This window comes from Tachyglossus aculeatus, chromosome 1 (genome assembly GCF_015852505.1).
Source record: "Tachyglossus aculeatus isolate mTacAcu1 chromosome 1, mTacAcu1.pri, whole genome shotgun sequence".
Classification (NCBI taxonomy): domain Eukaryota; kingdom Metazoa; phylum Chordata; class Mammalia; order Monotremata; family Tachyglossidae; genus Tachyglossus; species Tachyglossus aculeatus.
The window spans coordinates 121,178,218-121,193,530 of record NC_052066.1 but is presented as its reverse complement, the minus strand read 5'-3'; the positions used below and the strand labels follow the sequence as shown (position 1 = coordinate 121,193,530).

Below are 15,313 nucleotides of genomic sequence, written 5' to 3'. Positions count from 1 at the left end.
GTGCTATACATTGGGTTACCTTTTGATACCCCCATTTGCTACAGAACGATATTGTCTCTAGAGAAAGAAGGTCTATCTCACCGTTTTTCTTCTCCATTTGTTACAAAAAAATCGAATGTGGGAAAATTATTTCACAAATGATTCAGAAGAATAAAAAGCTAAAAATTAAGCTTTTAGGAACAACAGTCCTTAAATGAGGCAAAAGTACATTATTGTACAATGTAGAGATTTAGGATAGCCCACAATGCATTAGTTTTATTACCGAAACAACAAAAGTCAGCACATACTCTAGATAAGAGCCTCATCTGTTTAGTTATTTTACAACTAGAGAGAAACATTTTTTGCCCAAATCAAATTCACATTATATTCTTTTCTTTCATTACTCTATTTTTTTCCTCCACCGAACTCTTGTCTGTATCATCCTCCTCCTCCTCTTCTGTATATTTTGCTCCTCTGGTTCTAATCCTTTGTTCTTTGGTCCCTAGTGTCTGATCTTAGTATATTGCCTGGCACATAGTACAAGCTTAACAAATACCATCATCATCATTTTCCTTTCATTCATTCATTCAATCATATTTATTGAGCGCTTACTGTGTGCAGAGCATTGTACTAAGCGCTTGGGAAGTACAAGTTGGCAACATACAGAGACGGTCCCTACCCAACAGCGGGCTCACAGTCTAGAAGGGGGAGACAGACAACAAAACAAAACATATTAACAAGATAAAATAAATAGAATAGTAAATACGTTCAAGTAAAATAGAGTAATAAATCTGTACAAACATATATACAGGTGCTGTGGGGAGGGGAAGGAGGTAGGGTGGGGGGATGGGGAGGGGGAGGAGGGGGCTCAGTCTGAGAAGGCCTCCTGGAGGAGGTGAGCTCTCAGTAGGGCTTTGAAGGGAGGAAGAGAGCTAGCTTGGCGGATGTGCGGAGGGAGGGCATTCCTTCCCCTTCCCACAGCACCTGTATATATGTATATATGTTTGTACGTATTTATTACTCTATTTTACTTGTACATATTTATTCTATTTATTTTATTTTGTTAATATGTTTTGTTTTGTTGTCTGTCTCTCCCTTCTAGACTGTGAGCCCGCTGTTGGGTACGGACCGTCTCTATGTGGCCAACTTGTACTTCCCAAGAGCTTAGTACAGTGCTCTGCACACAGTAAGAGCCCAATAAATATGATTGAATTAATGAATGAATGAATTCCAGGCCAGGGGGAGGACGTGGGCCGGGGGTCGACGGTGGGACAGGTGAGAACGAGGCACAGTGAGGAGGTTAGCGGCAGAGGAGCGGAGGGTGCCGGCTGGGCTGTAGAAGGAGAGAAGGGAGGTGAGGTAGGAGGGGGCGAGGTGATGGACAGCCTTGAAGCCCAGGGTGAGGAGTTTCTGCCTGAGTGTAGGTTGATTGGCAGCCACTGGAGATTTTTGAGGAGGGGAGTAACATGTCCAGGGCGTTTCTGCACAAAGATGATCTGGGCAGCAGCGTGAAGTATAGATTGAAGTGGGGAGAGACAGGAGGATGGGAGATCAGAGAGGAGGCTGATGCAGTAATCCAGTCGGGATACTGGCTGCATTCTTTCTCTTCTCTTCCCTGTTTCTTGTCTGTCCCATTTTGTCTCACCTCTGTTCCGTGGAAACCTGTTGTGAGCAAGCAATGTATGTACCAACTCTTATATTGTACTTTCCCAAGTGCCTAGTAATGGTAAGTGCTCAACAAATAGGATTACTTAATTGATTGGTCATTCTCCCTGGTCTTTTCCCACACACATGGTCTCTCTCTCTCTCTCTCTCCTCTCTCTCTCTCTCTCTCTCTCTCTCTCTCTCTCTCTCTCTCTCTCTCTCTCTCTCTCTCTCTCTCTCTCTCTCTCTCTCTCTCTCTCTCTCTCTCTCTCTCTCTCTCTCTCTCTCTCTCTCTCTCTCTCTCTCTCTCTCTCTCTCTCTCTCTCTCTCTCTCTCTCTCTCTCTCTCTCTCTCTCTCTCTCTCTCTCTCTCTCCTCAGACCTCCCATCATTTCCCTTTCTTCAGGATCCTCAGCCCCACTTCCCAAGCCACTTCCTTCCCTCAATCAATCGTATTTATTGAGTGCTTACTGTGTGCAGAGCACTGTACTAAATGCTTGGGAAGTACAAGTTGGCAACATATAGAGACAGTCCCTACCCAACAGTGGGCTATCATATAATGAATAGCATGAAACACACACACACACACATAATAATAATAATAGAGACAGACAGACAGACGTAGGTCCCAGATGGAGCAGGTGGGGAGGGAGGAAGGGGGGGAGACTCGGCCACTTCCCAGCCTCCTTCTGGTCAATCAATCAATCATATTTACTGAGCGCTTACTGTGTGCAGAGCACTGTACTAAGCGCTTGGGAAGTACAAGTTGGCAACATATAGAGACTGTCCCTACCCAACAGTGGGCTCACAGTCTAGAAGGGGGAGACAGAGAACAAAACCAAACAGATTAACAAAATAAAATAAATAGAATAGATATGTACAAGTAAAATAGAGTAATAAATATGTACAAACATATATACATATATACAAGTGCTGTGGGGAAGGGAAGGAGGTAAGACGGCAGGATGGAGAGGGGGGCGAGGGGGAGAGGAAGGAGGGGGCTCAGTCTGGGAAGGCCTCCTGGAGGAGGCTTCCTGGTCCTTCTTCTCTTTCTCCTCCCACCCTTCTTCCCAGGCTACTCCTATCCAACTTTTTCAGCCAGTCAATTGCATTTTTGAGCACTTACTATATGCAGAGCACTATACAAAATGTTTCACACCTTCCCTCATCCACCTCTTCCTTCCTTCAAATCTTCCTCTCCCTCGACAAGCGGCTCAGGAGTAGAGATCCTGAGGTATCTCAGTGGAAAATCTGCCTCTCCTGTCAAAGTGGCTACTCTCAGGTTGAGCTTCAGCTTCCTGGCTTGGTGGCCAGGCCGGCGAGGTCTTTTCCATTTGTGCTGGTCGATCTCTGACCAGGCTGATGGAGTGCTGGCCAATTTCAAGGTGACCTTGACAGAGATCTTACGATTTTATGAGATATTACCACTCCTTTTGCTCATACAAATGTATACATTTCCTAAGGATTAGCACCTCTCAGTCAATGGCATTTGTTAAGAGTTTTACTGTGTGCCAAGCAATATACTAACCACGTGGGAGGGAATAATCCAATAGAGTTGGTAGACATGACCCCTGCTCACAGGGCGTTTACAGGGAGAGAGACGTGGGAAATGGGATAATTTAAGGCTATGTACACAAAACCTGTGAGGTTGGGGTGAATATCAAGTGCTTAAGGGGTACACAGCTAACTGCATAGGCGATGAGGAAGGGAGAAGCAGCATGGCCTAGTGGGTAGAGCACGGGCCTGGAAACCAGAAAGACCTGTTCTAATCCCAGCTCTGCCACTTGTCTGCTGGGTGACCGCAGACAAGTCACAACTTCTCTGTGCTTCATTTACCTCATCTGTAAAATGGGGATTAAGACCGAGAGCCCCATATGGGACATGGACTGTGTCCGGCATGATTAGCCTGTATCAGCGTTTTGTACGGTGCCTGGCACATAGCGTTCAAATAACATTTAAAAAAAAGCAGGCAAATAGGGGAGATGAGGGCGTAGTCAAGGAAGGCCTCTTGGAGGAGATGTGATTTTACTAGGGCTTTAAAGATGGGAAGAATAGCAGACGGTCAAATAAAAGATGGGGAGGAAGTTCCAGACCAGAGGGAGGATGTGGGCAAAGGGTCGGTGGTGAGATGGATGAGTTTGAAGTATGACTATATTGGTATTAAGAGGGGCAAAGTGTGGGGGATCAGCACGAATAAATCTGATGTACGTGACATGCAAGAACTCGACATTCAGTTCCAATAACTTTAAGATACCAGTGAGTATACATACTACAGGAATAGATTCCAGACACCGAGTCCAAAGAGACTCCTGTAACTCCCTGGATATTCACGTAGTTCTGGTTAAAGGAAACATCAATAATTTGATTATTTACCCCCCACCCCACCAAATAACCTGAGGAAACGAAAAATATTTCCTGCTTATAATAGAGTTGTTTGAAAGATGAATGGAAAATCCAAAATTATATTTCCGTGCTGAAGTTATTTGTTTTTGGTAACATTATTTGGAGGTCAATCAATCGATCGTCTTTACTGAGCACTTACTGTGTGCAGAGCACTGTACTAAGCACTTGGGAAGGTACAATTTAACAGAGTTGGTAGACACATTCCCTGTCCACACAATGAGCTTACACTTACACTTAGAGTCAGAGGTCATGGGTTCAAATCCCAGCTCCGCCAACTGTCAGCTGTGTGACCTTGGGAAACTCACTTAACTTCTCTGGGCCTCAGTTCCCTCATCTGTAAAATGGGGATTAAGACTGTGAGCCCCCTGGGGGACAACCTGATCACTTTGTAACCTCCCCAGCGCTTAGAACAGTGCTTTGCACATAGTAAGCGCTTAATAAATGCCATTATTATTATTATTATTACTTAAACGCCTTAGAATTCTCCATTTGTTGAGAAGGGTAATGACTACTCAGGTTCGTTCAAAGGGCTGATGTGCAAAAATTAAGACCACATATTTAAATATATCTCTGGAACTTAGAGGTAGAATTTCTTAGAGGAAGTCAAAACATTTTACTTCCACATACTCCCAAGAGTTTCAAAGTATGAATCGAGGTAAACTGCAATCAATAGTTTGCAGGTGTGAAGACCTGGAGCACAGAAAATACAAGTGGCCCCAGTACAGCTGTAGCTAATAGTAACCCATTTTTCCATCATTAAACCACTCGGAGGTTTCCTATTCCTTTTTGTAGTAAGATCATTTGCTCTACTTTGTTGCCATTTAGTATCATGACCTAGTCATCTTCCAAATATACATCAACTGTGCCAAACAACAAGAATTGTCCAGCCTCCCTCCTGGCCTGTGCTCAATAAACAGACCTGATTGAATAATTGGCCCTACTTCAGGATGCAGAACCAAATGCCAATTGTAAATAGTTGTTCTTCCGGCCTAGGGTACTCCAAGTGCAAAGCACCTGGCTTTTCCTTGGAGGGAAAGCTGCCTGGCACGGAGGCGAAGCAGTGTGGTCTAGCAGAAAGAGCACGGGTCAATCAATCAATCAATCAATAGTATTTATTGAGCACTTACTGTGTGCAGAGCACTGTACTAAGTGCTTGGGAAGTACAAGTTGGCAACATATAGAGACAGTCCCTACCCAACAGTAGGCTCACAGTCTAAAAGGGGGAGACAGAGAACAAAACCATACTAACAAAATAAAATAGAGTAGATATGTACAAGTAAAATAAATAGAGTAATAATAGGGTCCAGACCTGCCTTTCTTTAGTGGTTTTCATTAAACCTTTGCTATGTGTCAAACACTGTTTTAAGCACTGGGGTGGGTACAGTGTTAATTAGGTTGGATAGCATTCCTGTCCCTAATAATAATAACAATGGCATTTGTTAAGCACTTACTATGTGCAAAGCACTGTTCTAAGCACTGGTGAGGCTCACCGTCTAAGTAGGAGGCAGAACAGGTATTTAATCCCCATTTTACAGTTGAAGAAAGTGAGGCACCAAGAAATTAAATGATTAGCCCAAGGTCACATGGCAAGCAATTAGCTGAGTCGGGATTAGAACCCAGGTCCTCTGACTCCCAGGCTCTTTCCACTGGGCCACGCTGCTCCTTTAGGACCAGGGTTCTAATCCCGGCTCCATCACTTGTCTGCTGTGTGAATTTGGGAAAGTCACTTCATTTCTCTGTGCCTTATCTCATTTGTAAAATGGGGATAAAGACTGTGGGCCCCATGTGGGACACGGACTGTGTCCAACCTGATTATCCTGTATCTACCCCAAGCGCTTAGTACAGTGCCTGGAACATGGTGAGCTCTAAGAGAAGCAGTACGGGGTAGTGGATAGAGTGCAGGCTCAGGAGTCAGAAGGTCATGGATTCTAATCCCAATTCTGCCACTTGTCTGCTCTGTGACCTTGGGCCAGTCACTTCACTTCTCTATGCCTGTTCCCAGACTGAGCCCCCTCCTTCCTCTCCCCGTCCTCCCCGCCTTACCTCCTTCCCCTCCCCACAGCACCTGTATATATGTATATATGTTTGTACATATTTATTCTATTTTTTTATTTTGTTAATATGTTTTGTTGTCTGTCTCCCCCTTCTAGACTCTGAGCCCGCTGTTGGGTAGGGACCGTCTCTATATGTTGCCAACTTGTACTTCCCAAGAGCTTGGTACAGTGCTCTGCACACAGTAAGCGCTCAATAAATATGATTGATTGAATGAATGAATGAATACCTCATCTGTAAAATGGGGATTGAGGCTGTGAGCCCCACGTGGGACAAGGACTGTGTCTAACCCTACTTTCTTGTATCCCCACCAGCGCTTAGTACAGTGCCTGTACTAAGAAATACCATTGCTATTACTAAGCACCACCAATAAAAAAGGGGGATGGTTACATTCATTCACTCATTCGTATTATCTGAGCACCTACTATGTGCAGAGCACTGTTCTAAGCGCTGGGATAGATACAAGATTATCAGATTGTCCCACATGAGGGGGGTCACAATCTTCATGCCCATTTTCCAGATGAGGGAACTGAGGCCCAGAGAAACAAAGTGACTTGCCCAAAGTCACACAGCTAACAAGTGGCGGAGCCAGGATTAGAACCCGGTTTTAGGGGAGGGGGCCGCTCTGGGCGCAGCCCGAACGCTGTCTACGAGAACCACCATAGAAGCAGGGTGGCCACTCAATCAACCATCGATGGTATTTACTCAGCGCTTAGGATGTGAGGAGTAATAATAATGATAATAGTATTTGTTAAGCGTTTACTACCTGGCAAGCACTGTTCTAAATGCTGGGAGAGAAACATGGTAATCAGGTTGTCCAATGTGGGGCTCACAGTCTTCAGCCCCATTTTCCAGATGAGGTCACTGAGGCACCGAGAAGTCAAGTGGCTTACCCAAGGTTATACAGCAGACAAGTGGCAGAGCCGGGATTAGAACCCACGACCTCTGACTCCCAAGCGGGGGCTCTTTCCACTGAGCCATGCTGAGTACTGTACTAAGCACCCCTTTTCCTCCCAGACGTGCTCCGCAGCTGCCTGCTGCCCCACCCGCCCAAAAGCCATGGGAACATGCATTCATTGTCATATTTATTGAGCGCCATAATAATAAATACGGTATTTGTTAAGTGCTTACTATGTGCCAAGCACTGTTCTGAGCATTGAGGTGGATAGAGGGTAATCAGATTGTCCCACATGGGGCTCATAGTTTTAATCCCCATTTAACAGATAAGGTAACTGAGGCCCAGAGAAGTTAAGTGACTTGCCCAAGGTCACACAGCTGATAAGTGAAGGATCCGGGATTAGAACTCACGACCCTGACTCCCAAGCCCGGGCTCTTTCCATTGAGCCACGCTGCTTCTCCAAGCAGCACACTGTGTGCAGAGCACTGTACTAAGCCCTCGGAAAGTACAACTGAAGCAGCGTGGCTCGGTGGAAAGAGCCCATGCTTGGGAGTCAGAGGACGTGGGTTCTAATTCCGACTCCGCTGCTTGTCAGCTGTGTGACTTTGGGCAAGTCACTTCACTTCTCTGGGCCTCAGTTTCCTCATCTGCAAAATGGGACTGAAGACTGTAAGGCCCACAGGGGACATTTATGGCATTTATTAAGGGCTTACTATGTGCAAAGCACTGTTCTAAGTTCTGGGGTGGTTACAAGGTGATCAGGTTGTCCCAAAGGGGGCTAACAGTCAATCCCCATTTTCCAGATGAGGTAACTGAGGCCCAGAGAAGTGAACTGCCTTGCCCAAAGTCACACAGCTGACAATTGGCGGGGCCAGGATTTGAACCCGTGACCTCTGACTCCAAAGCCTGTGCTCTTTCCACTGAGCCACTCTTATTGTGTGCAGAGCAATGTACTAAGTGCTTGGGAAGTACAGGTCGGCAGCAGAGACACTCCAACAACGGGCTCACAGTCTAAAAGGGGGAGACAGATGACAAAACAAAACATGTAGACAGGTGTCAAAATTGTCAGAATAAATAATAATAATAATAATAATAATGGCATTTATTAAGCGCTTACTATGCACAAAACACTGTTCTAAGCGCTGGGGAGGTTACAAGGTGATCAGGTTGTCCCACGGGGGGCTCACAGTCTTCATCCCCATTTTCCAGATGAGGGAACTGAGGCCCAGAGAAGTGAAGTGACTTGCCCCAAGTCACACAGCTGACAGTTGGCGGACCCCATGACCTTGGACTCCAAAGCCCGGGCTCTTTCCACTAAGCCATGCGGCTTTTCTGCTATAATAATAATACTAATAATGGCATTTATTAAGCACTTACTATGTGAAAAGTACTGTTGTAAGTGCTGAGGAGGCTACAAGGTGATCAGGTTGTCCCATGGGGGCTCGTCTTAATCCCCATTTTACAGATGAGGTAACTGAGGCCCAGAGAAGCAAAGTGACTTGCTCAAAGTCACACAGCTGACAATTGGCAGAGCCAGAATTTGAACCCATGACCTCTGACGCCAAAGCCCGGGCTCTTTCCACTGAGTCACGCTGCTTCTCTGCTATAATACATAGTAGGCGCTTAACAAATACCAAAATTAGTATTCAATTACTGTTATTACAATTTGGCAACAGAGACAATCGCTGCCCAACAGTGGGTGTGTGGGGGGGGGGCAAACGGGGGTCCCCCACCCCCTTCTCTCTCGGCGCCCTGCCCTGCCAGGTCCCGGCTGGGGGCCGCCGCCTCCTCATTCATTCATTCAATCGTATTTATTGAGCGCTTACTGTGTTACTGTGTGCAGAGCACTGTACTAAGCGCTTGGGAAGAACAAGTTGGCAACATAGAGACAGTCCCTACCCAATAGCAGGCTCACAGTCTAGAAGGGGGAGACAGACAACAAAACAAATTAACAAAATAAAATAGAATAAATATGTACAAGTAAAAGAAGTAAATAAATAAATACAGTAATAATTATGTACAAACATATATACAGGTGATGTGGGGAGGGGAAGGAGGTAAGATGGGGGGGAGAGGAAGGAGGGGGCTCAGTCTGGGAAGGCCTCCTTTCTTTCATTCATTCCTTCAATTGTATTTATTGAGCGCTTACTTTGTGCATTCATTCATTCATTCGTATTTATTGAGCGCTTACTGTGTGCAGATCACTGTACTAAGCGCTTGGGAAGTACAAGTTGGCAACATATAGAGACAGTCCCTACCCCAACAGCGGGCTCACAGTCTAGAAGGGGGAGACAGACAACAGGGAGAAATAGGGTTTCTCTAACAGTCTTTAAGGGGGGGACCAGGGGTGGAAAGGAGGGTATGCATGTTTTGTTACCTGTATACATGTTTTATTTTGTTGTCTGTCTCCCCCTTCTAGACTGTGAACCCGTTGTTGGGTAGGGACCGTTTCTATATGTTGCCGACTTGTACTTCCCAAGCGCTTAGTACAGTGCTGTGCACACAGTACGCGCTCAATAAATGCGATTGAATGAATGAATGAACAAAACAGAACATACTAACAAGATAAAATAAATATGTACAAATAAAATGCATAAATACATAGAGTAATGAATACGTACAAGCATATATACAGGTGCTGTGGGGAGGCGAAGGAGGTAAGGCGGCGGGGGGATGGGGAGAGGAAGGAGGGGGCTCAGCCTGGGAGGGCCTCCTTTCTTTCATTCATTCATTCAATTGTATTTATTGAGCACTTACTGTGTGCATTCATTCATTCAACTGTATTTATTGAGCGCTTACTGTGTGCATTCATTCAATCATATTTATTGAGCGCTTACTGTGTGCAGAGCACTGTACTAAGCGCTTGGGAAGTACAACTTGGCAATATATAGAGACGGTCCCTACCCCAACAGTGGGCTCACAGTGTAGAAGGGGGAGACAGACAACAAAACAAAACATATTAACAAAATAAAATAAATAGAATAAATATGTACAAGTAAAATAAGTAAATAGAGTAATGAATATGTACAAGTATATATACATATATACAGATGCTGTAGGGAGGGGAAGGAGGTAAGGGGAGGGGGAGGGGGAGAGGAAGGAGGGGGATACATCAGGGAAGGCCTCCTTTCATTCATTCATTTAATTGTATTTATTGAGCGCTTACTGTGTGCATTCATTCATTCAATCGTATTTACGGAGAGCTTACTGTGTGCAGAGCACTGTACTAAGCGCTTGGGAAGTACAAGTTGGCAACATATAGAGACGGTCCCTACCCCAACAGCGGGCTCACAGTCTAGAAGGGGGAGACGGACAACAGGGAGAAATAGGGTTTCTCTAACAGTCCTTAAGGGGGGGGTCCAGGGGGTGGAAAGGGGGGTATGACTACATATTTTGTTACCTGTCTACATGTTTTATTTTGTTGTCTGTCTCCCCCTTCTAGACTGTGAACCCGTTGTTGGGTAGGGCCCGTCTCTATATGTTGCCGACTTGTACTTCCCAAGCGCTTAGTACAGTGCTGTGTACACAGTACGCGCTCAATAAATGCGATTGAATGAATAAATAACAAAACAAAACATATTAACAAGATAAAATAAATATGTACAAATAAAATGCATAAATACATAGAGTAATGAAGGCGTACAAGCATATATACATATATACACGTGCTGTGGGGAGGGGAAGGAGGTAAGGCGGTGGGGGGGAATGGGGAAGGGGAGAGGAAGGAGGGGGCTCCACCTGGGAAGGCCTCCTTTCATTCATTCATTCATTCAATTGTGTTTATTGAGCGCTTACTATGTGCATTCATTCATTCAATCGTATTTATTGAGCGCTTACTGTGTGCAGAGCACTGGACTAAGCGCTTGGGAAGTACAAGTTGTCAACATATAGAGACGGTCCCTACCCCAACAGCGGGCTCACAGTCTAGAAGGGGGAGACAGACGACAGGGAGAAATAGGGTTTCTCTAACGGTTTTTAAGGGGTGGAAAGGAGGGTATTTCTCCATGTTTTGTTTTGTCTCCATGTTTTGTTTTATTTTGTTGTCTGTCTCCCCCTTCTAGACTGAACCCGTTGTTGGGTAGGGACCATCTCTATATGTTGCCGACTTGGACTTCCCAAGCGCTTAGTACAGTGCTCTGCACACAGTAGGCGCTCAATAAATGCGATTGAATGAATGAATGAACAACAAAACAGAACATATTAACAAGATAAAATAAATATGTACAAATAAAATGCATAAATACATAGAGTAATGAATACGTACAAGCATTTAGACTGTGAGCCCACTGTTGGGTAGGGACTGTCTCTATATGTTGCCAACTTGTACTTCCCAAGCGCTTAGTACAGTGCTCTGCACACAGTAAGCGCTCAATACGATTGATTGATTGATATATACAGGTGCTGTGGGGAGGGGAAGGAGGTAAGGCAGGGGGATGGGGATGGGGAGATCATCATCAATTGTATTTATTGAGCGCCTACTGTGTGCAGAGCACTGTACTAAGCGCTTGGGAAGTACAAGTGGGCAACATATAGAGACGGTCCCTACCCAACAGTGGGCTCACAGTCTAAAAGGGGGAGACAGAGAACAGAACCAAACATACTAACAAAGTAAAATAAAATAAACCCCCAGCCCACGTCCTCCCCCGGGCCTGGAATGCCCTCCCTCTGCCCATCCGCCAAGCTAGCTCTCTTCCTCCCTTCAAGGCCCTACTGAGAGCTCACCTCCTCCAGGAGGCCTTCCCAAGCTGAGCCCCTTCTTTCCTCTCCCCCTCGTCCCCCTCTCCAACCCCCCCATCTCACCTCCTTCCCTTCCCCACAGCACCTGTATAGATGTTTGCACATATTTATCACTCTATTTATTTATTTGACTTGTACATATCTATTCTATTTATTTTATTTTGTTGGTATGTTTGGTTTTGTTCTCCGTCTCCCCCTTTCAGACTGTGAGCCCGCTGTTGGGTAGGGACCGTCTATGTTCATCATCATCAATCGTATTTATTGAGCGCTGACTGGGTGCAGAGCGCTGTACTAAGCGCTGGGGAAGTACAAGTTGGCAACATATAGGGACAGTTGCCAAGCTGTACTTCCCAAGAGCTCAGTACAGTGCTCTGCACCCAGTAAGCGCTTAATACGATTGATTGATTGCCTGCCCCTCCCACCTCACCCCAACTCACTCTCTTTGCTCTCCGTGTTGCCAACTTGTCCTTCCCAAGCGCTCAGTACAGTGCTCTGCACCCAGGAAGCGCTCAATAAATCCGATTGATTGATTGACTGATTGACTATCCAGACTAAGCCCCCCTTTTCCTCGGCTCCCCCTCCCACCTCACCCCGACTGACTCTCTCTGCTCTCCATGTTGCCAACTTGGCCTTCCCAAGCGCTTAGTCCAGTGGTCTGCACATAGTAAGCGCTCAATAAATACGATCGATTGATTGATTGAAGGAGGGGGCTCGGTGTGGGAAGTCCTCCTGGGGGAGGCGAGCTGTCAGGAGGGGTTTGGAGGGAGGAAGAGAGGTAGGTTGGGGGGTGGGCTTACCGGGGCCTGGTCCGGCTTGGGCCCGCTCCTGCAGTAGCGGGGTGCTGTCCGCCCCCTCCTCCGCCATCTCGGTTCGGTTCGGCTCGGTTCGGTTCGGCTCGGTTCGGCCCGGAGACCCCCCAGACCGAGCCCCCCAACCCTCCCCGCCTCCTCTCCCGGCCTGCTCAGTCAGCTGACCGCCAGGCCACACGCTCCTCCCCCCGCCCCGCCCCAGCCAGGCCCCGTGGAGAATGAAGCACTTATAATAACAATGATAATAGTAATGATGGCGTTTGTTCATTCTTTCCTCTAATCGTATTTATTGAGCGCTTACCGGGTGCAGAGCACTGCACTAAGCGCTTGGGAAGGACAAGTTGGCAACATAGAGGGACGGTCCTTACCCAACAGCGGGCTCACAGTCTAGAAACTCCTTCCCCTCCCCACAGCACCTGTAATATATGTATATATATATATATGTGCGTGTACATATGTGTGTGTATGTATATATGTATATATGTATATGATGATGATATGTATATGTATGATATGTATGTATATGCTGATGATATGTATATGCAGCATATAGAGACGGTCCTTACCCAACAGCGGGCTCACAGTCTAGAAACTCCTTCCCCTCCCCACAGCACCTGTAATATATATATATATATATATATATATATATATATATATATATATATATGTGTGTGTGTGTGTGTGTGTGTGTGTGTGTGTGTGTATATATGCATGTATGTATATGTATATATGTGTATGTATATGATGATGATATGTATGTATATGATGATGATATGTATATGTATATGTGTATGTATGTATATGATGATATGTAGATGCAGCATATAGAGACGGTCCTTACCCAACAGCGGGCTCACAGTCTAGAAACTCCTTCCCCTCCCCACAGCACCTGTAATATATATATATATATATATATATATATATATATATATATATATATATATATATATATATATATATATGTATATAAATATATATATGTGTGTGTGTATATATGCATGTATGTATATGTATATATGTATATGTATATGATGATGATATGTATGCATATGATGATGATATGTATATGTATATGTGTATGTATGTATATGATGATATGTAGATGCAGCATATAGAGACGGTCCTTACCCAACAGCGGGCTCACAGTCTAGAAACTCCTTCCCCTCCCCACAGCACCTGTAATATATATGCATATATATGTGTATATGTATATATGCATATGTGTATATGTGTATATATATGTGTGTGTGTACATATATGCAACATATAGAGACGGTCCTTACCCAACAGCGGGCTCACAGTCTAGAAACTCCTTCCCCTCCCCACAGCACCTGTAATATATGTGTGTGTGTGTGTGTGTGTGTGTGTGTGTATGTATGTGTGTGTATATATGTGTGTGTGTGTATATATATGTATATGTCTGTATGTATGCATGTATACATATATATGTGTATGTGCAGCATATAGAGACGGTCCTTACCCAACAGCGGGCTCACAGTCTAGAAACTCCTTCCCCTCCCCACAGCACCTGTAATATATATATGTGTATATATATATATATATGTATATATGTATAGAGATATGTGTATGTGTATATATATGTATATATATACCCCCAGCCCACATCATCCCCTGGGCCTGGAATGCCCTCCCTCTGCCCATCTGCCAAGCTAGCTCTCTTCCTCCCTTCAAGGCCCTACTGAGAGCTCACCTCCTCCAGGAGGCCTTCCCAGACTGAGCCCCTTCCTTCCTCTCCCCCTTGTCCCCCTCTCCACCCCCCCATCTTACCTCCTTCCCTTCCCCACAGCACCCGTATATATTTATATATGTTTGTACATATTTATTACTCTATTTATTTTACTTGTACATATCTATTCTATTTATTTTATTTTGTTAGTATGTTTGGTTTTGTTCTCTGTCTCCCCCTTTTAGACTGTGAACCCACTGTTGGGTAGGGACTGTCTCTATATGTTGCCAACTTATACTTCCCAAGCGCTTAGTACAGTGCTCTGCACAGAGTAAGCGCTCAATAAATACCATTGATGACGATGATGATATGTTTGCAACATATAGGGACGGTCCTTACCCAACAACAGTGGGCTCACAGTCTAGAAACTCCTTCCCCTCCCCACAGCACCTATAATATATATATATATATATATACACATATATGAATAGAGTAATAAATATGTACACACCAAATATGTACAAACATATATGTTTGTACATATTTATTACTCTATTTATTTTACGTGAGAGAAGTAGCATGGCTCAGTGGAAAGGAGCCCGGGCCTTGGAGTCAGAGGTCATGGTTCCAATTCCCGGCTCCGCCAACTGTCAGCTGTGTGACTTTGGGCAAGTCACTTCACTTCTCTGGGCCTCAGTTCCCTCATCTGGAAAATGGGGATGAAGACTGTAAAGCCCCTCGTGGGACAATCTGATTACCTTATATCTACCCCAGCGCTTAGAACAGTGCTTTGCACATAGTAAGCGCTTAACAAATACCAACATTATTATTATTATTATTATTATATATATGTGTATATGTTTGTACATATTTATTACTCTATTTATTTTTCGTGAGAGAAGCAGCGTGGCTCAGTGGAAAAGAGCCCGGGCTTTGGAGTCAGAGGTCATGGTTCCAATTCCCGGCTCCGCCAACTGTCAGCTGTGTGACTTTGAGCAAGTCACTTCACTTCTCTGGGCCTCAGTTCCCTCATCTGTAAAATGGGGATGAAGACTGTGAGCACCCCCCCCCCCCCCCCGTGGGACAACCTGATCACCTTGTAACC

The 15,313-nt window shown here is 45.0% G+C and overlaps 1 protein-coding gene across 1 annotated transcript in view; it reads right to left on the bottom strand.

Moving 5' to 3' along the window:
- SLC17A5 (solute carrier family 17 member 5) overlaps positions 1-12,587 on the bottom strand; it is a 61,094-nt gene extending 48,507 nt beyond the window's left edge. The window contains exon 1 of the mRNA XM_038747926.1: positions 12,510-12,587. Within this exon, the coding sequence (XP_038603854.1) occupies positions 12,510-12,576 (67 nt within the window). The 5' untranslated portion in view covers positions 12,577-12,587. The remainder of the gene's footprint in view (positions 1-12,509) is intronic.
- Positions 12,588-15,313: the final 2,726 nt, after the last annotated feature.